Genomic DNA, 26,506 nt, shown 5'->3' with positions numbered 1-26,506 from the left:
CTGGGTTCAATTCCTCGGTATCACATACACAGAAAAAAGCTGGAAGTGGTGCTAAGGCTCAAGTGGTAGAGCTCTAGCCTTGAGAAAGTCCAAGGACAGTGCTCAAGCCCTGAGCTCAAGCCCAGGACTGGTGGGGAAAAGAAAAAAAAAAAGCTGGGAGTTTGACCTAGTGGTTGAGTGCTTGCCTAGTATGCACAAAGACCCAGGTTCGATTCCTCGGTACTATATACATAAGAAAAAGCCAGAAGTGGTGATGTGGCTCAGATCCTGAGCCCAAGCCCAGGACTGGCAAAAAAAACAAACAACAAAAAAAAAGTTGGTAAAACTAGCCCAATTGGACTATTTTTAAAAATCTATCTCCATTTCTGCCTCTGTTTCTTAATCTCTATTATGAAGTATATTGGGAAAAATAATCTTACTTGAACTATTAAAAATGCTGAAAGTAGAGCTATGACTCAAGTGGTAGACCACTAGCCTTGAGTAAAAGAAGCTGAGAAACAACACCTAGGTCCTGAGTTCAAGCCCCAGGACTGGCTCAACAAAGAAAAAGAAACATTGGAGAGCTGTCATGTGCTGATCTAACATATTTGTCATAAATAGGTCAAATATTTTGGTTAGCTTTGGTTTTATGATTTAGCAAGGACCTCTGATAGTCAAAATTTTGGATTCTTCTAACTTTAAAAAAAATTATTGACTTTCATGTCCCATTTTTCCCTTGTACTTTATGTATTGGATTGATTTAGTGATTACTAAATGGACATTTCTGTAGTATTAAATATGTCTAAAAATCCAAGAAATGTTTATCACCTTCTCTTTGTGGATGGAGCAGAATTGTTTTCACATTGGAAAGCCTGAGCATACATACAGAAGGCAGTTCCCCTGGAGTAAAAACTATGAGACTTTATAGTCATATGCAATGCCATCATTGAAGCTGGGGATTTAACAATGGTAGAGTTTTTGTCTAATGTGCTTGAGGCCTTGGGTTCATTCCCAGCACTGGAAAAAAAGGAAAGGTGAGTAGGAGTGATTAAAATGCAAGCATTTACCAGTAACTAAATTTTTGCATTTATTTGCTTCAGGGAATGTACAAATATCTAGAGAGATGTTTTTCAGACTTCAAGCAGAGAGGCTTTGTTGTTGGATATGATACTCGGGGTCAAGTAACTAGCAGCTGCAGCAGCCAAAGGTATGATGTTATTATTATCTCAAAGATTAAGCTGGAGTAGAACAAAGCATTTAGTTTTTCTTTTGTTTGCTAGTAGTAGAATTTCTGAAACAAGAGACTTTCAGATAGAAATATGATTGCATGCTGTTTATTTTAGAGCAAAAGAGTTTCAAAGATTTTTACGAAAAGAGGACAAGTGAGGTGAGGCAGTAGCTCAGGTGGTACCTGCCTAGAAGCATGAGGCCTGAGTTCAAACCCCAGTACTAAAAAAATAAGTCGATAGATAGATAGATAGATAGATAGATAGATAGATAGATAGATAGATAGATAGGTAGGTTAGAAAGAAGTATAAGAGTTCACATTTAAAATGATGTCAGCGTATGGTATTATGTTCATATTTTTGGTAAAGTTACTGAATAGTTATGCAGCTTGTATTCTCTTTTATGTTTAGATTTAGAGCATTTTCATAACTTGATAATCTTGATATAGTAAGATAAAGGTATAATTGTTTTTCAGAGTATAATTGGGTGTTTAGAATTTAATTCACTTTCTTCCATTCTTATTACTTGGTAGGTTTTATTTTGTAGTTTAAAGGCCATAAAAAGTGAACAAGAGTAAAAGTGTTACAGTGTCAGTTCTTTTTTTCTTTTCTTTTTCCTGGTACCTGGCTTAAACTCATGATCTCTCTCACTTACACTGGTACTCTGCCACTTGAGCCAAACCTCCAGCTCTATTTTTATGTAGTACCAATTTCTTATTGTGCCTGTCAATTTTTCAACTGTAACAGCTTATGCAATATGCACATAATTACAATTTCTTAAATGACTGGACTCTTGCTTCAAAGTTTAAAAGTTTTCAATAGAATAGTTATATAAACTATTTTAGACATTCTTAAAGTCTTAAGTAAAAATGTAGCAAATGGGGCCTGGAGTTTGGCCTTGTGGTAAGAGTGCTTGCCTAGCATGCACGAAGACCTGGGTTCAATTCCTCAGTACCACATATATAGATAAAAGCTGGAGATGGTGCTGTGGCTCCAGTGGTAGAGCGCTAGCCTTGAGAAAGCCCAGAGACAGTGCTCAGGTCCTGAGTTCAAGGCCCAGGACTGGCAAAAAAAATGTCGCAAATGAACGACACATTTCTCTGTTGTTGTTTTTTTTTTTTTAATTGTCAGGGTGATATATAGAAGGGTTACAGTTACACTCATAAGATAACGAGTACATTACTTCCTGAACATTGTTACCCCTTCCCATGTTTTTGTCCCACTCCCCCCCCCCCACTCCCAAGTTGTAAATTTCATTTTCAGTGTATTGTCCTGTGAATATAATTGTTAAACTGGTTCACCCTTCATCCTTGTCTTGTCTTCTTGTTTTTCCTCTCCCCTTCCCTAATTCAAATAAACAAATAAACATATATACAATACACCAGGTACCAAACTCAGGTACAGAAACAACAGGAGATAAACCCTAAGGGTGATGGGGGCTGTTCCTGAACTATTCATCTCAAGGCTAGCACTCTACCACGTTGAGCCACTCTGCCACTTCTGGTTTTCTGGTGATTAATTGGAAATAAGAATCTCACAGACTTTGGTGTCTAGGCTGGATTTGAACTGCATTCCTCAGCTCTCAGCCTCCTGAATAGCTAGGATTTCAGGCATGAGCCACCAGCACCTGGCCCTACTTTGTGTTAGTTAATTGAAAATGGAGTCTTTTGGACTTTTCATTTCCAGTCCTTTAGTTTTCAACCTCCCAAGTAGCTTAAGATTACAGATCTGGAGCTTGAGTTATAATGTCAGTTCTATTCATTGTTACACTCATTTAAGTTTTTAAAGGTTTATTTATTTATTTATGTATTTATTTTTGGTATATAGAGCTGGTGATGGATGTAAAAGCCCTGCATAATTAAGCAGGTGATCTGTTACTGAGCTACATATCCCTTTCATTTAAAAATCTTACTAACCTGGTGCAGGTGGCTCATGCCTATAATCTTAGATACTCAGGAGGCTGAGATATGAGGATCACCATTCAAAGCCAGCCTGGGCATGAAAGTCCATGAGACACTTACCTCCAATTAGCCACCAGAAAACTGGAAGTGGTGTTGTAGCTCAAGTGGTAGGTCACTAGTCTTGAACTGAAGAGCTCAGGAATAGCACCGAAGTCCAGAGTTCAAGTCCCACACTGACTAAAAAATTCTTATTTACTTGAAACACCAATGGCTGACACCTCTAATCCTAGCTACTCAGAAGGCTGAGGTCTGAGGATCATGGTTCAAAGTCAGCCTGGGGGAAAAGTCTCCATTTAACCATTCAAAAACCAGAAGTGGCACTGTGGCTCAAGTGGCAGAGCACTAGCCTTGCACACAAAAAGACTCAGGGATGGCAGTCCAACCTGAAGCCCTTCATTTGACAAAAAAAGAAACAAGTCTTACTTAATATTTTCAAATGGTGCAGAAAGCTTAAATTACCAGTGATTTTAAGAACTAACTGGCTAGGTATGGTAGAATATGCTTTTAATCCCAGCAAAAGAGAGAATGAGGAGAATCATAAGTTAGAAGCAAGCTTAGAGATACTATAGATATAAAGCTACTATATACAGGTAACTGTTACATAAACAGTGATCATGTTTAAGATTGTTTTTAAAAATTATTAAGCTAAGAACTAAATGAAATCTTCCTTTTTTCTTCCCAGGCTTGCTAAACTCACTGCTGCAGTCTTGCTGGCTAGAGATGTTCCTGTTTACCTTTTCTCAAGATATGTTCCTACACCTTTTGTAGTAAGTAGTTTGTGCTAATTTGTTGCCCTGGAAAAGATTTCTCAAATCAACTGGGATTTCAATCTTTGTCATATGCTTGGTCCTGTATTGAGTGACATGAGGAGCTTAAGGAAGGAAAACACATTTTGCTTTGAATTTATTTTCACTTCAACCATCTAAGAATTAGATCTGGCTGGGTGCCTAAGGAGAGTGCTCAGGCCCTGAGTTCAAGCCCCAGAACTGGCAGACAGACACACAGAGTGATGGATTGGGGGGTAAGGGAGGCTCAAGTACTAAATTGCAAGTATGAGGTCCTGAAAGAAATGCAAGAGGGAAAGAAGAGATGGAAGAAGAAGGGAATGGAAGAGAAGAGAAGGTGGAATAGGAAAGGAAGGGAAGGGAAAATACCAACAAAAGCAAAATTTAGAACTCTAGTGAGATCTAATAAAACAGACAGAACTCTGGAAAGGGTGCTCAAGAGACAAGGCCCAAATAGAAGGAGCACATAAAAATATAGTATAGATTAAGAAAATTATAATTGTTGAATGGATAAAAGAATAACCAATGTTTATACTAATAAGCCAAAGGAGATGGAAGAGAAAGGCTAGTCTAATAATTGAACTGTTGTTGAATCACATTTTAGAACTGAACCCCACTCACAAACCAGGAATTGACAAGGTGTTATGTCATGTATACCATAATGCTTGCTTCAGTTATTTGATCAAGGGTACTCTCTTATCAAATGTTTGGTTGATTAGGAAGCATAGTGGGATGGTAATATTGTCATTTTTCAGCCATATGCAGTCCAGGAGCTCAAAGCAGTTGCAGGAGTGATGATTACTGCATCTCACAATCGCAAGGAAGACAATGGATACAAGGTAAACTTTGGTAAAACCTTTACTCTTTTTACAGCTCTTATTTTATTAAGTGTCTCTTCTACACTAGCCAGATATTGAGAATAGAAAGATACAAAGCAATGGAGTCCATCTTCCCACAATGTAATACTCCTGATGCTCACCACTACTCAAGATGTATAATTACGAAGATCTTTTCATTGGTCTTTTTCTTTCTAATTTCTCCACCCAATCCTCTCTACCCTATCAGAAATAAAATTATATTATCCCAAGAATGTGAAAAATTAATGGGAGTTCTGAGGAAGAAAAAGAATAGTAAATCGAGCTCATTCTCCCTTCCTTCTGATCTTCTGCCCAGGCCCCCCAGTATCCCATGATTGATTTGCTTTGTTAGCCTCTGTGGTAGGAAACAAAGTGACGAGGGATGAAAAGTAGCTCTGGAAGGAAAGTAGATGTTAGCACAGTATTGAGCCAGAGGTTTGGGGCTTTTAGGTGATGAGCTCATATTCTTGTATTTGTTTTCTCTTTGTGTAGGAGATTCCAGACATACTGAGTTCTATTTTAACTGGGAAAACATTTAATGCTAATCTAAGATTTGGGGCCTGTCCAGCTAATTGAGTAGTGTGACCATCCACAGACACAGAAGTTTGGAGCATATTAAGTTTGAGGTATTTTTGACTCAACCAGGTAGCAATGTCATGAACAGTTAGGTGTGGCGATATATAACAGAGGGAAGAAATCTAGGCAGAAGTTACAGATTTTGGGGTAGCCACACATACTATAGTATATAAGAATATTTAGAAGCCTTGAACTTGGATTGACAGCCAAAAACTAGGGTAGAATAGAAAGAAAAGTCAAGAATAGATCACTGGGAATATTAACTTCAAGGAAAAGGATGGACAAAAAGAGCATCTGGAGATAAGAGAAAAACTAGAATATCTTGGTGTTATAAAAACCAATGCATAATAAACTTGGTGGTAGGCTTTTTGTATATATTTTGTTTAGTTTTAAATAAATTCTAATTAATGGGAAAATGATTTTGTTTTGTGATGTTTAATCTAATACTGCAAAGTTTTATAAGATATTTTATAACTTCTTACATTATATTTTTAACATATAGGTATAAATCTAATAATATAACTGAACACTATTTGTTATATGCCTATTCTAATATGGTCAGATTATACCTGCTTGTATTTACTTGTATTATCAGTAAATTCTAAAAAAAAGGAAATAATACATGATTATTTTTCAGTAAGCACCTGTGTAATCATTACCATCAGTATCTTTTGGTATTACTAAACTAGTCCATGTTGTTTTTTAATTATTAAGGAGTTGTTCCATGGAGTTACAGTTCCATAAGTCAGATAATAAGTACACTGCTTCTTAGATAGTCACCCATTTTCCCCTTCCCGTTCCTGACCACAAGTTGCATAGTTTATATTGATTTTTTACTTGATTACTATGATACGCTTCTTCATAAAGCCAAAGATCCCTACTATAGCTAAGAAAAGATCACAAGCATTTTAAATAACTATAGCTATATTTACCTACATTTAGGTTTATTGGGAAAATGGTGCTCAAATAACATCTCCTCATGATAAAGAAATTTTGAAATGTATAGAAGAATGTGTGGAACCCTGGAATGGTTCATGGAATGATAATTTAGTGGACACCAGCCCACTGAAGAAAGATCCACTGCAGGACATTTGCAAAAGATATATGGAAGATCTGAAAAAGATCTGTTTTCACAGGTATTAAAGTGTAAATGCAGGACAGTATCACTATTGGATAAGGAGAACAAGTGATGGAAGAATAAGTGAGAGAAATGTGTTTTGTGTCCATCATTTTAAAATTATGGCTAAACAGCAGTATTTATAACCAAAAGTAGCAGTAAACTGAATTATGGATAAATAAAATGTAATAGCTGTACAATTACATATAACTGAGCAATAAACAAATGAAGTGATGATACATATATACTACAATTTGACTAAACCTAAAATCAAGTAACAGAAGCCAGTATAGCCAGTCACTTGTGATTCATGTCTGTTATCCTGTAATCTCAGAAGACTGAGATCTAAGGATTGTGGTTCAAAGCCAGCCCAGGCAGGAAAATCTGTGAAACCTTTTTCTCCAATTAAGTACTCAAAAAGCCAGAAATGGACCTGTGGTTCAAGTGGTAAAGTACTAGCATTGAGCAAAAGAGCTCAGGGACAGTACCCAGGTCCTGAGTTCAAGCCCCAGGACCAACACCAAGAAGAAGAGGAAAAAGAGGAAGAGGAAGGGGAGAAGAGGAGGGAGAGGAAGAGAAGGAGGAGGAGGAAGAGGTGGTGGTGGAGGAGGAGGCAGAGGAGGAGGAGGTGGTGGTCCTTGGGCTTGCACTTGCCTGGGCACTATCCCTGAGTGTTTTCCATTCAAGGCTAATCCTTTACCACTTGATCCCCAGCTCTACTTCTGGCTTTTTAGTAGTTTATTGGAGATAAGAGTTTCATAGACTTTTCTTCCTGGGCTAATCTTCAAATCTCAGACCTCAGCTTCCTGAGTAGTTATGGTTATAAATGTGAGCTACTAGCACCCTGATTTCATATATTTATTTTAATAAATTTTGTTGATTATAGAGAGAAATTAGTAAATGTTAAGTGTGAACATAGAACATTTTGCTGTGCAGGTTACCAAAGAAATTGGACTGGATGCTAATGGAAATGTACAGAGTAGGAGAGAGAAAGAGAAAGGGTATGGGAGGGAGGGGGACTGAAGTACTAATATTCTTAGGAAAACTGGGAACCAGAGCAGAAGAGGAAGAACACTTGCTCATTGTTTTCAGATGGAAGAAGAAAGAGATATTGATAGATGGTAATTGGTTGTAGACTTGGTGTAAGAAGACTTAAGAACTTGCCATCAGTGATTTTATGTGTCTCAGTAATACATTACATGACAAGAGAAGAAAGGAATACAAAAAAGAGATATTATATCATTTAGGAAAGCAAAAAAGGAAACTTTGGGGGTAACAGTTTAGGATTTCTGGGTAGGTTTGAGTGTCTACTGACAGTAAAACTGTTCAGTCTTCTTGGTAAAACTTATTGAAATAATAATTAACTATTTGCTAATTATTTGCAAAGTATATATTGAGATATTAGAGGGTCAAGACAACCAAAATAACAAATGATTATTAAAATTAGGTTCTGTAGAATCTAAGCTGAACATGAAAGGAAAGAAGAAAGTCTTCTAGAGAAGAGAAAGACTAGGTATACTGGTTTTGGTAAGAGATACAATGGAGGCTTATTTAGGATAATGGCACTGCATATGGCAGGGAGAAATCCAAGTCAGAAAGTTGAAGCACTAAAGAATGCATTTGAATTAAAAGCTTTTTGAGGTACCAGGAGTTTGGCCTAGTGGGAGTGTGCTTGCCTAGCATGCACGAAGACCCAGGTTCGATTCCTCTGTACCACATACATAGAAAAAGCTGGAAGTGGTGCTGTGGCTCAAATGGTAGATCTCTAGCCTTGAGAAAGCCCAAGGACAGTGCTCTGAGCTCAGTGTAAGACTGGGATGTTAGCTCAGTGGTAAGACAGTTGCTTACCACGCATGGACTCCTAGTGCACAGTGTGTGTGCACACGAAGTCTTTTGATTTTTTTTTTTCCTGTTGGTTGTGGGGCTTGAACTTTGGGTCTGGGCACTGTCCCTGAGCTCTTCAGCTCAGGGCTACCGCCTGACCCCTGGAGCCACAGCGCCACGTCTGGTTTTCTAGTGGTTAATTGGAGATAAGGGACTTATGGACTTTAGTGCCTGGGCTGGCTTTGAACCTCAATCCTCAGCTCTCAGCACCCTGAGTAGCTAGGATTATAGGTGTGAGCCACTGTGTCTAGCTAAGTCTTTTTATATTTACATTAATACCACATTATTGTTTTAAAATGTCTTAGACCCTGCTCTCAACTGTAATCACTTTTTCTTCAAATTTAAGTGTTTTTAACTATATCGCAGGAAAAGCAAGTTTTGTGATATTGTTTCAATGGTAATTTTTTTTACAGGGAATTAAATTCAAAGACCACCTTAAAATTTGTGCATACATCCTTTCATGGAGTTGGACATGACTATGTGCAACTGGCTTTTCAAGTGTTTGGTTTCAAGCCTCCAATTCCAGTACCGGAACAAAAAGATCCCGATCCAGACTTTTCTACTGTTAAGTGCCCAAATCCTGAAGAAGGAGAATCTGTGCTGGTATTTTTTAAAATATTTAAATGATTTCTAGTTTGTTAGCCAACAAAATAGAAGAAACTTATTAACAATTCAGATTACTTTCTTGCTTTCCAAACTATATGCACACCACTGTGGTTTGCATCTTTTGAGTTGTATTTGCATCATAGGTTGTGGTTTGTTTGAAACCTTTATGGCAGGTGTCCCTAGTTCTAGGCTCCTTATTCTAAATTTAACCAAACCATGTGCCTTTTAAAATTCATATCGCTGTCATGGTGCCTAATCTGAGGAATATTAAATTTAGATTCTTGGGTACAATCTAACTTTTGGATCCACGATTTTAGGAACTTTCTCTGAGACTGGCAGAGAGAGAAAATGCCCAGATAGTGCTAGCCACAGACCCTGATGCCGACCGACTGGCAGTGGCAGAACTTCAAGAGAAGTAAGTAGCTTGAGCATAAGCTTGAGCTTGGAAAGTAAATTTTTTTATTTTAAGTCTTGCAGACTTCATTGGAAATAGTGAAAATATTTTTTTAGTTTGTGCCCTTTTATTAATTCATGCATAATCACTTGTCTTCTGTTTTGTTGAAACAGTAAGTTAGACAACACTTGCCACAATGTCTGTCAAAGTGGCTAGCCATAAAATCTCCACCACCACATTCATCCGAAGGGCACTCTTGGCAAAGACAACTAATTTTGCCATTTTCATCCATTTTATAGTATTTCAAGATAGCCAGTGCGGTGTAAGACTTCTTCCTTTCTTAGCACCAAACCAAAGTCTCAACACTAGATGAAGAGTGGACTCCCTTTGAATGTCGTAATCAGATAAGGTGTGTCCATTTCTAGCTGCTTACCAGCAAAGATCAGTCTCTGCTGATCAGGAAGAATTCCTTCCTTATCCTGGATCTTGGTCTTTACATTTTCTATATATCTGAGGGTTCAACCTCGAGTGAGATGGTTTTCCCTGTGAGGGTTTTGATGAAAATCTGCATCCTGGCAGTGGTCCCACCACTGATAGTGGATCAGAAAAGTGAAAATATTTTTTAAAAGACAAATATTTTGGGTGGGGAATTTGGCCTAGTGGTAGAGTGCTTGCCTAGCATGCACGAAGACCTGGGTTCTATTCCTCGGTACCACATACATAGAAAAAAAGCCAAAAGTGGTGCTGAGGTTCAAGTGGTAGAGCTCTGGCCTTGAGAAAGTCTAAGGACAGTGCTCAGGCTCTGAGCCCAAACCCAGGACTGGCCAAAAAAAAAGACAAATATTTTGTATGCAAACTAAGTTTGTATTTTCATATTTTTCTTCTTATCTTTTTATCTCCTTTTTGCCGTATTGGTCTTGAACTCAGAGCCTCAGCCCTGAGCAGACTCAGCTCTACTGCAAAAACCACACTACCATCCCATTTTATTTTTGTGGGTCACAGGGCTTAAACTTGGCCTGGGCGTTGTCCCGAGCTCTTCAGCTCAAGGCTACCCCCCTACCTCTGGAGCCCAGTCTGACCTCCCATTTTCTAGAGGTTAATTGGAGATAATAATCTCAGGTCCTTTTGTGCCTGGGCTGGCTTTGAACCTTGATCCTCAGATCTCAACCTCCTGAGTAGCTAGGACAGGCACAAGCCACAGTGCCCTGCTCCATCCCCCTTTTTTTTTTTTTTTTTTTTTTTTTTTAGAAGTGTGAGCCTGGCATGATAGCTCATGCCTGTAATCCTAGCTACACACTTTTTTTTTAATTTTTTTATTTTTTATTTTTTTGCCAGTCCTGGGCTTGAGCTCAGGGCCTGAACTCTGTCCTTGGGCTTTCTCAAGACAAGAGCTCTACCACTTGAGCCTCAGCACCACTTCTGGCTTTTTTCTATGTATGTGGTACCAAGGAATCAAACCCGGGTCTTTGTGCATGCTAGGCAAGCACTCTACCACTAGGCCAAACTCCCAGCCTCCATCTCTTTTTTGTACTGACTGTTTTTCAGAAAGGGTTGGCTTCCTACGTGGATGTGCCTGGACCACAATCCACTTATTTTAGGTTTCCCCATCAAAGGGGCATGCCACTGCACCCAGCTGAGGAAGTTTATGAGAGGACTCTCATAAATTTTTCTTCCTAGGATGGCCTCAAACCATGATCCCCTCAATCACAGCCTTTCAAGTAACCAGAATTACAGATGTGAGCCACTAGCACACAGTAACTTCCTCTTTTTTCCTATTCGAACAAAGATTTACTGTTTTTATAAAATTGTAAAAACATTATAGTTTTATACACCTGTTATTTTCCTCTTCATGTGTATTGTGAGCATTTTCTCTGTCCTTATACATTGTTTGAAAATATTAATTTTAAAAGCAATGCAGCATTATGAATCACTTTATATGTTTAATCATTTCTTAATCTTTCCTTTTTTTTAATTTTTGCTGGTCCTAGGCCTTGAACTCTGGGCCTGGGCACTGTCCCTGAGTTTTTTTTGTTCAACCCTATCACACTACCACTTGAGGTAAAGCACAACTTCCAACTTTTTCTGTGACTAATTGGAGATAAAAATCTCATGGACTTTTCTGCCCAGGCTGGCTTTGAACCACAATCCTCAGATCTCAGCCTCCGAGTAGCTAGGATCACAGGCATAAGGCATGCCTGCCTTCATTTTTTAATAATATCCTCTTGGTTGCTTTGTATTTTCACCATTATGAGGTGACAGTATCTTCATATAAACTTTATATTCACATTTATCGTATTTTTTTACAAAATAGAAGAATCAAAGTAACAATTTAATGATTTTCCATAATTTCAAGGCCTCACAATCAAGAGATTTTAATAAGAAGCTAGAAAGATCTTGATTTTCAATTTTCATTCTCTCCACAGTGGTCACTGGAAAATTTTCACAGGAAATGAGTTGGCTGCTTTATTTGGGTGGTGGATGTTTGACTGTTGGAAGAAGAATAGATCAACAAATGCTGATGTGAAGAACGTTTATATGTTAGCTACCACTGTGTCTTCTAAAATTTTGAAGGCAATTGCACTTAAGGAAGGATTTCATTTCGAAGTAAGAATGGCTTATATCTGTTAGAATGGCTGTTTATCTAAACCTATGAGGATATCTTTTCACCATAACTTTCATTAATTTATTTATAATTTACTCATTTTTCTAATCCTGCTTATTCCTTTTTTGGCCTTGAATATTTTTATTGTTGTTGAAGCTGGGTGATGAGCACAGGGAAGTTCACTAAGACAATTGTTATTTTTACACAAGTTTGTCATTTTCCTTAGAAAAGGAAATATATATCCTAAATATATGTCTGAAACTTTCCATAATAACAGATTCTTTTTCCAGTCCTGGGGCTTGATCTCAGGGCCTGAACACTGTCCTTGGGCTTTCTCAAGGCTAGAGCCACAGCACCACTTCTTGCTTTTTCTATATATGTAGTACTGAGGAATCAAACTCGGGTCTTTGTGCATGCTAGGCAAGCACACTACCACTAGGCCAAACTCCTGGCCCCAATAAGTTTTTTTTTTCCTATTTATTTATTTATTTATATTGTAAAGGTGATTTACAGAAGGTTTCCAGTTACGTACGTAAGGTAATGAGTACATTTCTTTTTGAGTAGTGTCACCTCTTCCCTAGTTTTCTTCTGGATTTTCCTTCCTGAATATGGTATATTTACACAATAGAATTCTATGCTTCCTAATTAGGGATTTTTTTTTTTTTTTTGCCAGTCCTGAGCTTGGGCTCAGGGCCTGAGCACTGTCCCTGGATTTTTTCAAGAATAGGGCTCTACCACTTGAGCCACAGCACCACTTCTGGCTTTTTGCTACATGTGTGGTACCGAGGAATTGAATCCGGGTCTTCGTGCATCTAGGCAAGCACTCTACCACTAAGCCAAACTCCCAGCTCATAGAGATTTTTTTTTAAATGATCAGCTAGCTAATTAAATATGGCAGGTTGGATTTTGTTTATGTTTACCATATTAGCAGCAACACTCCGAGGCCCTCTGGATGGCTCAAGTTCAGAGAAATGGATTATAGTTTCCTGGGTGTTTGGCTCATGTGGGGGTCAGTGGCTCACACTTAGAATAATCCTAGATGCTTAGGAGTCTGAGACCTACACAATCACAATTCAAAGGTAGCATGGACAGAAAGTTCCTAAGACTCTATCTCCAATTAACCAGCAGTAAATCTGCTTATTCTTACTATGTATGATAATTTGAACAACTTGAGACAAGGTCATCAAATATATAACTTTCTGACTAAGACATTACATTAACACTTAGTGTATACAAAAATACCTGTTTTTAGCCAGGCGTAATGACTCATGCCTGTAATCCTAGCTACTCAGGAGGCTGAGATCTGAAGATCATAGTTCAAAGCCAGCCCAGGCACTAAATTCCATGCTACTCTTATCTCTATAATTAACCACCAGGAAACCAGAAGTGATGCTGCGTTTCAAGGGTAGGGCGGTAGGCTTGAGCTGAATTGTTCAGGGACAGCTACTTCATTTTCAGGTTGGGAAAATCTGGTTCCTGGAATCTCATCAGTTACATGTAGAGTTCATTCTGAAAACTCCTTTTTTTGGGTCAATTGTGGGACTTGAACTCCGGGCCTGGGCTCTTCATCTCAAGGCTACCACCCTACCCCTGGAGCCATAGTGCCACGTCCTCACTCTGAAAACAAACAGGTATCATCGATCCTTTGTAGTCTCTTCAAGTACATCGTGAACACTTAAGTAGATTTCTAAATTACAAATTAAGATACAGTGATTCTACATCCAAAAAAAAAGTAAGTAATGTCTTTCTCTCAGCCTTGATCATAGCCTTTGTGAAACCTCAGGCAGTTAGTTACCATTTTTGTAGCTGCTTCAAAAAAGTTGTCTTTCTGGGGCCAGGAGTTTGGCCTAGTGGTAGAGTGCTTGCTTAGCATGCGAGAAGACCCGGGTTCGATTCCTCGGTACCACATACATAGAAAAAAAAGCCAGAATGGCCGGGACTTTGGCCTAGTGGTTAAAGTGCTTGCCTAGCATGCACGAAGACCCGAGTTCGATTCCTCGGTACCACATACATAGGAAAAAGCCGGAAGTGGTGCTGAGGCTCAAGTGGTAGAGCTCTAGCCTTGAGAAAGTCCAAGGACAGTGCTCAGGCCCTGAGCTCAAGCCCAGGACTGGCCAAAAAACAAACAAACAAACAAGAAAAAAAGCCAGAAGTGGTGCTGAAGCTCAAGTGGTAGAGTGCTAGCCTTGAGAAAGTCCAAGGACAGTGCTCAGGCCCTGAGCCCAAGCCCAGGACTGGCAAAAAAAAAAAAGTTGTCTTTCCACTGCCATCTTGCTAAACATCAGTAAAAGTGTCACCTCTAGCTGGCACTGGTGGCTCACACTTGTAATGCTAGTAATCTAAGCTCAGGAGGCTGAAATCTGAGGATCAAGGTTTGAACCTAGCCCAGGCAATAAAGTCTGTGAGACTGTTATATCCAATTAACCCCCCACAGATTGGGGGGGGGTGAGAAAGAGAGAGAGGGAGGGGGAAGAAGAGAGGGGGAGGAAAAAGAAGGAAGAGGAGAAGGGGAAGGCGGCGGCCGCTCATGGCTCAACTAGTAGAGTGTTGACCTTGAGTAAAATAAGGCTAGGGACAGCACACAGGCCCTGAGTCAAGCCCCAGGACTGGCATTAAAAAAAAAGTTACCTCTGGGCATTTTTCCAGATTCATAGATCTTAATACTGATTACAGAGTAGAAGTAAACTCTACTTTTCTTTATGAAATAAAATTTCTAGTATTTGACTTTCATCACAAAATAAAAGGTATTAAAATTGTATTCAAGCCTAAGATTCTGAGTTATAATAATGTTTTTCTTGTTTATAGTAAAAAAAAAAGTATAAGCACAAAACTGAAAAAGAACATGATTCTAATGACCAATATTGCAAATTTTTTAAACTGGAAGTGCAATTGGATTTTTAATTTTTGCTGTTTGGTGAGGTGGTAGAGAAGTGAATCAAGAAACTTAGGATGTGATGGTAAATGCTAGAACTAATGTGTGTCTCAAATTTCTGTTCTTTCTGTGAACTCTAGAATAAGGCATGCCTTTTAAAGTGTGCAATAGCTCATCAGAGAAAAAACCCTCAAGTCTAATTATAAAAAAAAAGAGCTCAGGGGCCGAGTGGTAGCATGGTTACCTAGCATGCATGAAGCCCTGGGTTTGATTCCCTGGAACTGCATATCCAGAAAAAGCCGGAAGTGGTGCTATGGCTCAAGAGTGCTAGTCTTGAGCAAAAAGTGTCCAAGGATAGTACCTAGGCCCTGAGTTCAAGCCCCAGGACTGCAAAAAAAAAGAACTCAGTTATTGTTTTGGTGGCTTTATTTTGTCCATAGTATTAAGAAAAGGTATACTTGGTCCTATGTAGTGATAATGTTCCATCACTAAAAGCTTAATGGCAGGCCTGGAGTGTGGCCTAGTGGTAGAGTGCTTACCTAGCATACAGGAAGCCCTGGGTTTGATTCCTTGGTACCATATACACAGAAAAAGCCAGAAGTGGCTCTGTGGCTCAAGTGGTAGAGCACTAGCCTTGAGCAAAAAGGGTCCAGGCCCTGTGTTGAAGCCCCAGAACTGGCAAAAAAATAAATAGAAGCTTAATGACTTGTGATGATTTGGGAAACTAAAAACACAGCCTTCACAGGCATCAAATTAGTGGTTATAATGTAGCAAATTTACCTGAGCACTGAGGCTGTTACGGCAACAGTGTTTATGAGCATTAGAAAAGATAATAGTGTAAGTTACCTATTACAGTATTTGATAAAACAGTAGATAATTATAACATGCATATATTTGCATTACTTTGTAATTATATTTATCATCATTTCTAAACCTTGGGTTGTATTTGGTGTAAATCATCTGTTGCTATGCTGTATAAATGGTAGTCAGCAGGAGGGGTAATATGCATAGTTATGATACTTTGTGACCGGATATCTACAAGTATATTAATCTTTGTAAACTAAGGAGCATAATAGAAGATGACAGTACAAGTTATGTGCATTTAGTGATAGACTTTTCCCTCATGTATGTATATGAGGAAAAAAGCCATTTAATTAGTGTGACTTCTTCTGCATTTCAGGAAACTTTACCAGGCTTTAAATGGATTGGAAGTAGGATAAAAGACCTCCTGGGAAATGGGAAAGAAGTCCTTTTTGCATTTGAAGAGTCTATTGGTATGTAGTAAATATTAACATCTTTTGTGTTGATTGAGAGCATTTTTTAAAATACAATTCTCTAGAGAAGAACTTTTGCATTTGGTTTTAAATTTTGAGTTGTATAAACTTCAGAGAACTCATAAATAGGTAGATGCATTTTTCCATTAAAAAAAAAAAACAGAGGGCCGGGAGTTTGGCCTAGTGGTAGAGTGCTTGCCTAGCATGCACGAAGACCTGGGTTCAGTTCCTCGGTACCCCACATACATAGCAAAAAGCCGGAAGTGGTGCTGAGGCTCAAGTGGTAGAGCTCTAGCCTTGAGAAAACCCAAGGACAGTGCTCAAGCCCTGAGCCCAAGCCCAGGACTGGCAAAAAAACCCCAAAAGAACAGGTGTACAGGTCTTTTCAATGCACTCAGTATTGAAAAGTTTCCTCTATTATTAAGTGCTTGTGGTATAGTGTGGTGTGGCATGTAATTTTGTTTTGTTTTGTGGCAAGATTTTCCTGTGTAGTCCAGGCAGTCCTGGAACGAGGTGCTGAGGATCATGGTTCTAAGCTAGGCCTGGCAATAAAGTCTGTGAGACTCTTATCTCCAGTTAATCATCAGTTGTGTGCATTCTCAAACTTGGCTTACTACTAGGCTCTTAACTTTACTGGTGCTTCTAGAAAAAAGTAACAAGTAAACTTACTGAATTTGTAGGCTGAAAGTTTTTCCTTTTCTAAAGATGTTCTTTAATCCATAGGTTTCCTGTGTGGAACCTCAGTTTTGGATAAAGATGGGGTGAGTGCAGCTGTTGTTGTTGCTGAGATGGCATCTTACCTGGAAACCAGGAATGTAACCTTAAAGGAGCAACTGAGCAAGATTTATGAGATGTAAGTTTCATTACGATTTTTTTACATGCTGCATCTTTTTCTCTTTTTCTTCACTTTATATTGTTTTTGGTCCTACATTTAATTTTCTAAATTTGTTTAGGGAGAATAGTTCTTCCTTTTTTATTTAAGTATTAAAATTGCCTGAGTTAGTGTCTGCTGCTTTCTATAAAGTATAGGCTTATCTTTCATGTGCTCATATCTAGTAAGCAGTTACTGGAACTCTGACTTTAGCACATTGAATTTTTCTGCAGGTATGGTTATCACCTGTCAAAAACTTCCTATTTCTTGTGTTATGATCCACCTACTATCAAAAGTATTTTTGAAAGACTTCGCAATTTTGATTCTCCAAAAGAATATCCAAAATTTTGTGGGACATTTGCAATATTACATATACGGGATATTACTAATGGATATGATAGTAGCCAGCCAAACCAGAAATCAGTAAGTACCTCTTATTATTTCAACAAGAAAGGCTCATGTCACTGAGAAATCTAAATAGAAGGCGGTCTTTCATGAGTCTCACTCCAATCTTGTCAAATTTATTATCATTGATTATAAAGGAGACCGTTTAGGAGCAGCCAGATGAAGAAAAGCAGGAAACAAAGTACTAGAGGTCGTGCTTTAGAGTATACTTTCTTCAGGCACATCACCCTCCTTATTGTCCATAGGGTGACTAACCTGAAAGCTTTTTTGTTTCTTGTACCAGTCCTGGGGTTTGAACTCAGGGCCTAGGCACTGTCCCTGAACTTGCTTTGTTCACATCTAGCATTCTACCATTTGTGCTATAGCTCCACTTCTGGCTTTTTTGCTAGTTTATTGGCTGCCCAAGCAGGCTTTGAACTAGACTAGGATTAAAGGCACAAGCCACCAACTATCGGATTGGAAACTCCTGTTGAAAATTTATCTATTTACTTACTTTGTACCACTGGGGCTTCGTGCTTCTTAGTTAACATTCTGCCACTTGAGCTACGCTCTTAGCCCTTGTGTTTTTATTTTGTTTTTGAGACAATCCTTTTTGGTTGATGGTCTGTAAGTAAAGAAGAAAAGGAGAGCTGAACACTGGTGGCTCATGCCTGTAATCTTACCTACCTGGGAGGCTGAGCTTAGAAAGATCATGGTTTAAGGACAGACTAGGTAGAATAGGTCATGAATTACCTCAGGGAAGAGCTAGATACAGTGATACATGCTCGTCATCCTTGTTGATTATTTATTTCAAAATAATCAGCCAACAATGAAACCCTTCTCTGTATAACTATCACAAACCAATAGAAAATAGTTTTAAAACAACTCAGCAGTAAGAACACCTGCCTGGCAAGCATGAGGCCCTGAGTTCAAACCCTAGTATTGCTGAGAGAGGGGCAGGGGGAAGAGAAAGAAGAAAGATGAAGACCTTTTTTCAAACAACTAGTGTTTGGTAATGGATTTATGGATAAAGAACTCTCAGGGACAGGACTGTGGCTAGAACATCTGAGGGAAAGTACTATTGTAATTTCCTCAACCCTTAAACACACCCATGGTCTTCTTAAGATATCACAACAGGTAGACTAGGAAAAATATCAGTGTTAATCTGTTTATTCCATACCAGTAAAACTTTGCTTTTGAACTTTATGTTTAAAAACACAGGGTATTTTTCCTGTATACTGTATTATCTTGCATATCTATTAAGATATGTGTACTCCTCTTTGGAGAATCACTTATAAACTATCTGTGAATGTGCTTTGCAAATCTGGAGACACTTTAGACTGACAAGCTTGCTTGCTTGCTTGCTCATTTATTTATTTATACTAGAGCTTGAACTCCGGGTATCATGCTTGCAAAGCAAGTATTGTTCTACTACTTGAATCACACGCCCAGCCCTTTTGGTTTGTTTTTTAGAGTCTCAAATATTTAACTTTGCCTGGCCTACCCTCAAACTTGCAATCCTCTTGCCTGTGCCTCCTCAGCAGCCAAGACTGCAGGGGTATGCTTCCATGCCTAATTTAAAATTTGTGCTTCTTGTTCTGTCATTTATCTGCTTGCCTCAAGCAGGTCTTTTAATCTCTTGCAGTCTTAGCTGTGAAATGGCAGTAAAATACTGACTGGTAGGATTAACACTGAAGCCCAGAAATCACATATGTAAGCCTAAATTATTTTAAGAGTTCAGCAAATGGTATATTTATAAGTTACTATGCAATTAAACTTCTTTCATATTTTATAAATTCTTTTTAATTTTAAGAAATTAATATTTTTGCAGTGGTACTTGGATTTGAACTCGAGGCCTTGCTCTTGCTCTGCAGATACTTTGCTATTTAAGTCACACCTCTTTGCTTTAGGTTATTTTTTAGATAAAGTCTCACATTTTTCTTCCTGGGGCTGGCCTTGAATTGTGATCCAACTAAGGGCTGCCTGTGAGCCACTACACTCACCCCTAAGAAAAATTTCTAAACAGACATGGTGATACATGTCTGTAATCCCAGCACTCAGGAGGCCAAGGCACGAGGATCACTAGTTTGAGGGTAACTTGGACAATACGGACAGACCCCTCTCAAAATATTTTTGAAAAAAGTTCTAATTATAAAAATATATAACATAGGGCCGGGAGTTTGGCCTAGTGGTAGAGTGCTTGCCTAGCATGCACAAAGACCCGGTTCAATTCCTCGGCACCACATACATAGAAAAAAGCCGGAAGTGGTGCTGAGGCTCAAGTGGTAGAGCTCTAGCTTTGAGAAAGTCCAAGGACGGTGCTCAGGCCCTGAGCTCAAGCCCAGGACTGGCAAAAAAAAAAAAAAAAAAAATATATATATATATATATAACATAAAATTGCCATCTTAGCCATTTTTACCTAGTTCTATCGTATTAAGTATATTTATATTGCTATGCACCGGATCGCTAGAACTTTCTTACCTTGCTAAACTCTACAAACAACTGCTTCCCATTGCTTGTCAGTTCCTGGCAACCACCATTCCTTCTCCCTTGTTTCTGTGAATTGAACTCCTTTAGATGCTTCATATAAGTGAAATGTATTTCATAATTCTTAAAAGTGAAAATGATACAAGGTATAATTAAACATGTTGCATTTTGCGTAGATACTGCCAGTGAGTAAAAACAGCCAAATGATTACATTTACCTTTCAAAATGGCTGTGTTGCCACTCTTCGGACAAGTGGGACAGAACCAAAGATAAAGTATTATGCAGAGATGTGTGCCACACCTGACCAGAGGTGAGAATTAATATTTTAGATGTATGTCTAAAAGCTTTATTGAGATGATTTATAAACCATGTAAGTCATCTATTTAACATGCATAGTTCAGTGGTTTTTAATACATTCATAGCTATACAAACATCACCATAATTCATCATAGAATGTTTTATTACCCTTAAAAGAAGCCCATCCCTGTTAGAAATCACTTCCTGTTTCCCTCCCTCACAACCCTACCATCTATAAATGTACCTATTCTAGACATGTATTAGACATACATACTACTCAGACTTTGTTATTGTGACAAAGCAAGGCATAAACACCTATAGAAAACAGTATCATTTATTTGGTTGTGAGGGCTCCGGAAGTGTTAGTCCATTGTTGGCTGGATCCTGAAACAAGGTGGCATGATGGCACCAGGAGCATAAAGAAGATGCTATTCATCCCTCAGAAGCAAAGACCAAGGAAGAGGGCAGATATAACATTCAAAGACATACCTCCACTCACCTACCTCCTCCAACTAGGCCCTCCTCCTAAAGTTTCCACTGGTAGGGAATCAAGCCTAGGAGTTTGCTACTTGTGAAATTGGACTGGATTCTTACCTTCCCACCATCACAGGGATGTTGGGGCTGTGTCTCCTTTGATAATTGTGTTTCAAAGATACACAGTCCTGAATTTTTGTTTTGGATCACAAAACTGACAGGACACTGGAGATTTACCACTTGAAGCAGAAGCAAATATTTGATGGGAAATTTTCTAATATTAGTTCATAAGCTATGCAAAGCAGTATTACAATTGCAAGTTATCTACAAGAAATACTCTATCGAAAGGGAGAACTGGTCAGGTCCCTACAATAAAAAAAAATCTGTCTAAAGTTTAGTCAAATTAAAGGGAACTTTGAGACTAGCTTGATTAGATAAACATATGTATATTTTGCATAAATCCTAATTGTCCTTATACATTTTACAATTTCATGTATATGATCATCCTCATAGTTAGCCTGGATTATTTTACTTATTGAATCTCTAGCTTTATGAGTTGGCGTATTATAATTTGTATTACAAATTATGATGCATGCATATTTCCAGAGAAAGCTTATTTGTGGTTGTTTATGTGTGATCAGTCTACTGTCACATTTGTATAATAAGTACAATATTTCCATACTAAAAAAAATAATTTAGATAATTTGCCAAAAAAAAAAGACTAGGAGTTCAAGGTAAGAAGAACATTCAGGGAACATTTCAGCACCAAACCATAACAGGGTAGTTCATGTACATGAATAGTTTTTGTGACTATCAACTTTTACTGAACATAAAATTTTCTAAGATCATGGTTTTGGTCTTTTGGGGGGTGAAAGACTGCATAAAACTCAGTGGTTAATTGGAGATAAAAATCTCACGGACTTTTGGACTTTTTTAGTGAGCAGGCTGGCTTTAAACCTTCATCCTCAGATCCCAGTCTCCTGAGTAGCTAGGATTACAGGTGGCGTGAGCCACTGCACCCAGCTCTAACTTCTTTTTTTTTTTTTTAAAACCAGTCCTGGTGCTTGTACTCAAGGCCTGAACACTATCCTCGGACATTCTCAAGGCTAGAGCTCTACCACTAGAGCCACAGCACCACTTCTGGCTCTTTTCTATGTATTTAGTATCAAGGAATCGAACCCAGGTCTTCGTGCATGCTAGGCAAGCACTCTACCACTAGGCCAAACTCTGGCCTCTAACTTTTTTTTTAATGTATTGACTTTCATGTCCCATTTTCCCCCCATTTTCTATGTCTGATTTGGTTTGGCATAATTCCTCAGTTCATTTTCCCTTTTTAGCTTTTTTAAAAATTTTAAGTAGAGGCCGGGAGTTTGGCCTAGTGGTAGAGTACTTGCCTAGCATGCACAAAGACCCAGGTTCAATTCCTCGGTACCACATATATAGAAAAAGCTGGAAGTGGTGCTGAGGTGTTGGGGACTGACTGTGGGGTCAGTGACCGTGACTGTGGGGTCAGTGACCTTGGACCCGCACAATTGAGTACACAAGGAAGTAAGCTCTTATCATGATTTTGGGCTGTGTCAATAGCTTCTCATTTAACCTGTTTGGGACTTGATAGCTTCTCATTCAACCTATTTCAGACTTGATACTGTTTGTACGAATGTAGCCCCTGGCAGTTCCCTAGTTTAAAGATGTGTATTTAAGATTGAGAACTGGAAATAAACTGGGCTACGGTCTTGGGCTACAGGCTTCTTAAGCTGTGGCTCCTGGTTTGGGCTGTAGCCCTCCTGAACCCCATCTGTTTGTCTCTCTTCTAATTTTTCCTAGTCCTTGCCCCCTATTTCAGGAACCCCAATCTGCGAACCCTGGTTTGCTGCCGGTTGGCCCCGGCACTGAGGCTCAAGTGGTAGAGCTCTAGCCTTGAGAAAGTCCAAGGACAGTGCTCAGACTCTGAGCTCAAACCCAGGACTGGCAAAAAAAAAAATTTAAGTAGTTATACAAAGTGTTAAAAAGTAGTTGTAATAATTTAACAAGTCAGATGCTTCTTGATCTCCATTGTTCTCCACACTTCACTTCCTTTTAAGAGTATAAATTATAACTAATTTGTAACAATTGATCCAGTTAATAAACATGTAAAAACTATTTAAAGTTATTGATACTAACACTATAATGCTGTCATAAAAATTGCCTTTATAGCCCTACTAGAATACATTATTTTGTATTTTCTCATGTTCTTGCAATAAGATTTTATTCCCATTGTGTGAAGGAAGACCTGATGTCATTTAGAGCTGAATATAAAGTGAACCAAATCAAGTAATGCTATATTTGGTTAAAAATGAAAGGGAATTTTAAAGTATGAATAAATGATTCATTGTATAACTTGTAAAATGACTGTGAAGGCAGTTTAAAGGAGATTGTCCTAGGAATTTTTTGAAAAACAGCAGCTCCTCAGTGATCCTGAAGAGGGCTACAAGTAGGTATGTAGTTCATTTTTAAACATCTTATTTTTAACGGTACTTCATTCTCCTACCTGAAATATATGTCTTATTATTCTATAGCATCTATATCAAGTATTCAAAGTATTTCTGAAAGCCATTTTATTATATTCCCAGTATTAGTGTTCAGAGTGGTTAAGTTGCCTACTTAGTAGATTTCCTTAGATACATTTTAGATATCATCCTTTATCTCATATAAAGGAATGTCTGTTAACACTTCAATTTCAGTTTCTGACTAATATTTTCTTTATACATATTTTAGGTAATCTTACTTTGTTTTAACTGAGTATATTTCCCTGTTGGTTATCAATTATTTAATGATCCTATCAGGTATATAACTTATCTAGCATGCACAAAGACCAGGGTTCAATTCCTCAGCACCACATGTATAGAAAAAGCCAAAAGTGGCTATGGCTCAAGTGGTAGAGCTTTAGCCTTGAGGAAAGCCCAAGGACAATGCTCAGGCCCTGAGTTCAAGCCCCAGGACTGGCAAAAAAAAAAAAAACAACGTAAAAAAATGTGAAGCCTAAGAAGATAAAGAATTTCATAACTCTTAACTTTTTTTCCAGTGATACTGCCTTACTGGAAGAGGAGTTGAAGAAACTAATTGAAGCTCTGATAGAATATTTTCTGGAGCCCAGTAAGAATGGACTGATCTGGCGCTCTGTGTAGGCACTGCAGCCTGTCTTGACTTTGCACTGGTGTATGGAAGGAACCACCACAAACTCCATACATTCAACCTGTGTTAGCATTCTTGCACTGTCTCATCTGGCCAAGTATCCTCTTATTTTCCTTTTCTTTGTTTTGTTCAGGTAGCTAAACAAACTGTATGGAATGGAAATGAAAATATTTAGAGAAGGGTGATTCAAATATTTTCATGAAACTCATTATATTAAAGGTGTTACAGTGACACATTTGTTCTTCCTTTAACAGAGATGATAGAAAAGTGAGGTTTTTGTATTTAATTGTAAGTAGACTTAGTTCTGTATCTTGTAATTGTGAATAGCATGGCTAAGGTAAATAAATGTTATATAATAATAGAATTAAAGAAATTAATTCATAAAAGTTGAAAGAACAGAATATTCCTAGATTCTTCAGAAAAGTGTCTGTTATTTCATAAGTATTGATTTATGTATTAGAAGCCAGGCATAGTAAGTAGTGCAAGACTGTCATCCCAGCACCTGGGAAGTTTAAGTTGCACACAGGCAAGTTCAGAGTCAGACTGTACTATGTAGCAAGATACTATCTTAAACAAACAATATACAGTATTTAGCATTTCTAGTTTAGGATAGATGTTACAAACGTTTCCATATGTGGTTTGCACCTCTGTTTCAGGTGCTCTTGGTGCGGTGTATACTTACTGGATGTATTGAAGACTCCAGTGTTTACTGAACATAAAATAATAGTGGCAACACTCTTGTGGGCTTTGTTCTTGACAAGTTTCTCTGTGCCTTCTCAGGGTCTGGGCTAAACTGAAACAATGTTCTTATCAGTCAAGTTTCAGATAGTTAAGGAAAATCAAACTGTTTGGGTGCTTCCTCTATATCAAATGAATTTGCTGATTTGAAAAATCCTGTGGTTATAGAAGACCTTAATAAAAGCAGGGTCACTGTAATTGTAGTTAAGTCCTCATGTTAGGATTATGTCAGCTATTAAAAAGTAAACAATCTGAAATGAGCTCTAACTTTTCAATTACATTTTTGTAAGTAGATTTATTCTTCTATTTGATGAAGTAAGCTAATTTTTACTAGGAAAAAAACATCAAAATAGTAAGTATTTTCTGAAAGTATGCCATCCAGTAAATTTAAGTATTTAGTACAACTTTAATCTCCTAAGCTAAGCAGCATCAGACTAGTTAACATAGATAGGAGACTTTAAGTATTATAAAACACTAAAACTGCTGTTTAAAACTGATGCCCAATTTACTTTAGCATCTTGTTAGTTTCTGTGGAATTTCTGATCACATGATTATGATTTATCTTTTTTTAATGTAGAAAAAATTGAAGGAAAGTCATTGCTGGTCAACTCTCCAGTCTTCTGAAAAGACTTAGGAAACAAGAGCTGTTTAATGTTAAGTATATTTTTCTTGTATGGTCTTCAGAATACTTGGTAGTGTTATAGGAGGCAACGAAGAAGGCCTTGGGTATAATCAATTAAACAAATTGCCTGTAGGGAAAGCACTGACAGTAGTCCTTTTCCAAAACATAGAACTATGCAGTCTGAACCAATTAGAATGCTATATTGAATTGTGGTTTGGTTTGTTGAACTGTCTGCGAACTTTCATTGAGCTCATATAATCCAAACATAAATTTTGATGATTGTATTGCCACTATTGTCGTTTGTTCCTTTTTTTCTGGTAGCTGGATTTTGTGTGACTGTAGGTCATAGTTAGCTAACCGTAGAACACCATTTTTCTATGAGTTGCTTATATTCAGAGCCTTTGCACTAAAAAAAGAAATACATGAAATTTTTTGTTAGATTCAAAAAGTGTTTAAAATGTTTTGCTTGCTGTTTGTTTGGCCCTTAGGCTTATAAATTGTAATTTAGGAAATGACATAGTGATATAAACATCATCATCATCTATATATATATATATACATATATATTGTGTATTGACTTTAGTATCTGTGTTTCAGTGACTGAAGAAAAAAAATGAAGCTGAATGTTAGAACAGCCTATCATAATCACTAAAACCATGTCATCACTGTCATTTTCTTTTGAAGACAATAGTTACGCTTGAGGGCTTTAATACAATACAATATGTAAGTTAATGAAGGTGAAAAATTATTGAAGTCAGCACTGGCAATGCTTTTTCTGAAGGACAAACCTAATAAAAGATAAGGAATATCTGGGTACAGTGGCTCATGCCTGTAATATCCTAGCTACTCAGGAGGCCGAGATCTAGGATCTCCATTCAAAACCAGCCCAGGCAGCAAAGTCCATGAATGCTTATTGCCACTAAACTATCAAAAAAATAAAAAATAAAAACCTAGAATGGAGATGTGGCTCAAGTGGTAGAGTACTAGTCTTGAGCAAAAAGGTTAGGGACAGAGTCCAAGCCCTGTGTTCAAGCACCAGGACCAGAAGAAGAAAAAAAAAGCCAAAAAACAGATAGAGAATAAACTGTGTGTAACCCGAGTTTGTTATGATAGACCTATTTTTTTCTTTCTTTGGTGACCACTAAGAAGTTAAATTTTAGGAGGTGAGGAAATATATTTCTGCTATGGATTCAGTTCCTGTTAGGATGTCAGAATTGTGTGAGAACCTGAGAGGAGACAAGAGCAGAAATTTTAAAAAGAATAAACTATGGAATTCAAGTCCTTTAATTCCAAAGAGGAGGAAACTGTTGAGATGGATTACTAAGTCA

At 37.9% G+C, this 26,506-nt stretch overlaps 1 protein-coding gene and 1 pseudogene across 1 annotated transcript in view; one reads left to right on the top strand and one right to left on the bottom strand.

Annotated features, from left to right (window-relative positions):
• Nucleotides 1-26,068, top strand: part of Pgm2l1 (phosphoglucomutase 2 like 1) — a 40,887-nt gene extending 14,819 nt beyond the window's left edge. The window contains exons 3-14 of the mRNA XM_090348417.1: nucleotides 1,080-1,186; nucleotides 3,849-3,933; nucleotides 4,707-4,790; nucleotides 6,327-6,520; nucleotides 8,799-8,988; nucleotides 9,309-9,406; nucleotides 11,809-11,989; nucleotides 16,040-16,133; nucleotides 16,857-16,986; nucleotides 17,238-17,427; nucleotides 20,053-20,186; nucleotides 23,709-26,068. Of these exons, the coding sequence (XP_090204543.1) occupies nucleotides 1,080-1,186; nucleotides 3,849-3,933; nucleotides 4,707-4,790; nucleotides 6,327-6,520; nucleotides 8,799-8,988; nucleotides 9,309-9,406; nucleotides 11,809-11,989; nucleotides 16,040-16,133; nucleotides 16,857-16,986; nucleotides 17,238-17,427; nucleotides 20,053-20,186; nucleotides 23,709-23,811 (1,590 nt within the window). The 3' untranslated portion in view covers nucleotides 23,812-26,068. The remainder of the gene's footprint in view (nucleotides 1-1,079; nucleotides 1,187-3,848; nucleotides 3,934-4,706; nucleotides 4,791-6,326; nucleotides 6,521-8,798; nucleotides 8,989-9,308; nucleotides 9,407-11,808; nucleotides 11,990-16,039; nucleotides 16,134-16,856; nucleotides 16,987-17,237; nucleotides 17,428-20,052; nucleotides 20,187-23,708) is intronic.
• On the bottom strand, nucleotides 9,531-9,956 carry LOC150053488 (ubiquitin-ribosomal protein eS31 fusion protein pseudogene; annotated as a pseudogene).
• Nucleotides 26,069-26,506: the final 438 nt, after the last annotated feature.

The sequence above is a fragment of the Megascapheus bottae genome, chromosome 16 (assembly GCF_031878675.1).
Source record: "Megascapheus bottae isolate mThoBot1 chromosome 16, mThoBot2.hap1, whole genome shotgun sequence".
NCBI lineage: Eukaryota > Metazoa > Chordata > Mammalia > Rodentia > Geomyidae > Megascapheus > Megascapheus bottae.
Note: the sequence above shows the minus strand (reverse complement) of the source record. Positions and strands in the feature narration are given on the sequence as shown.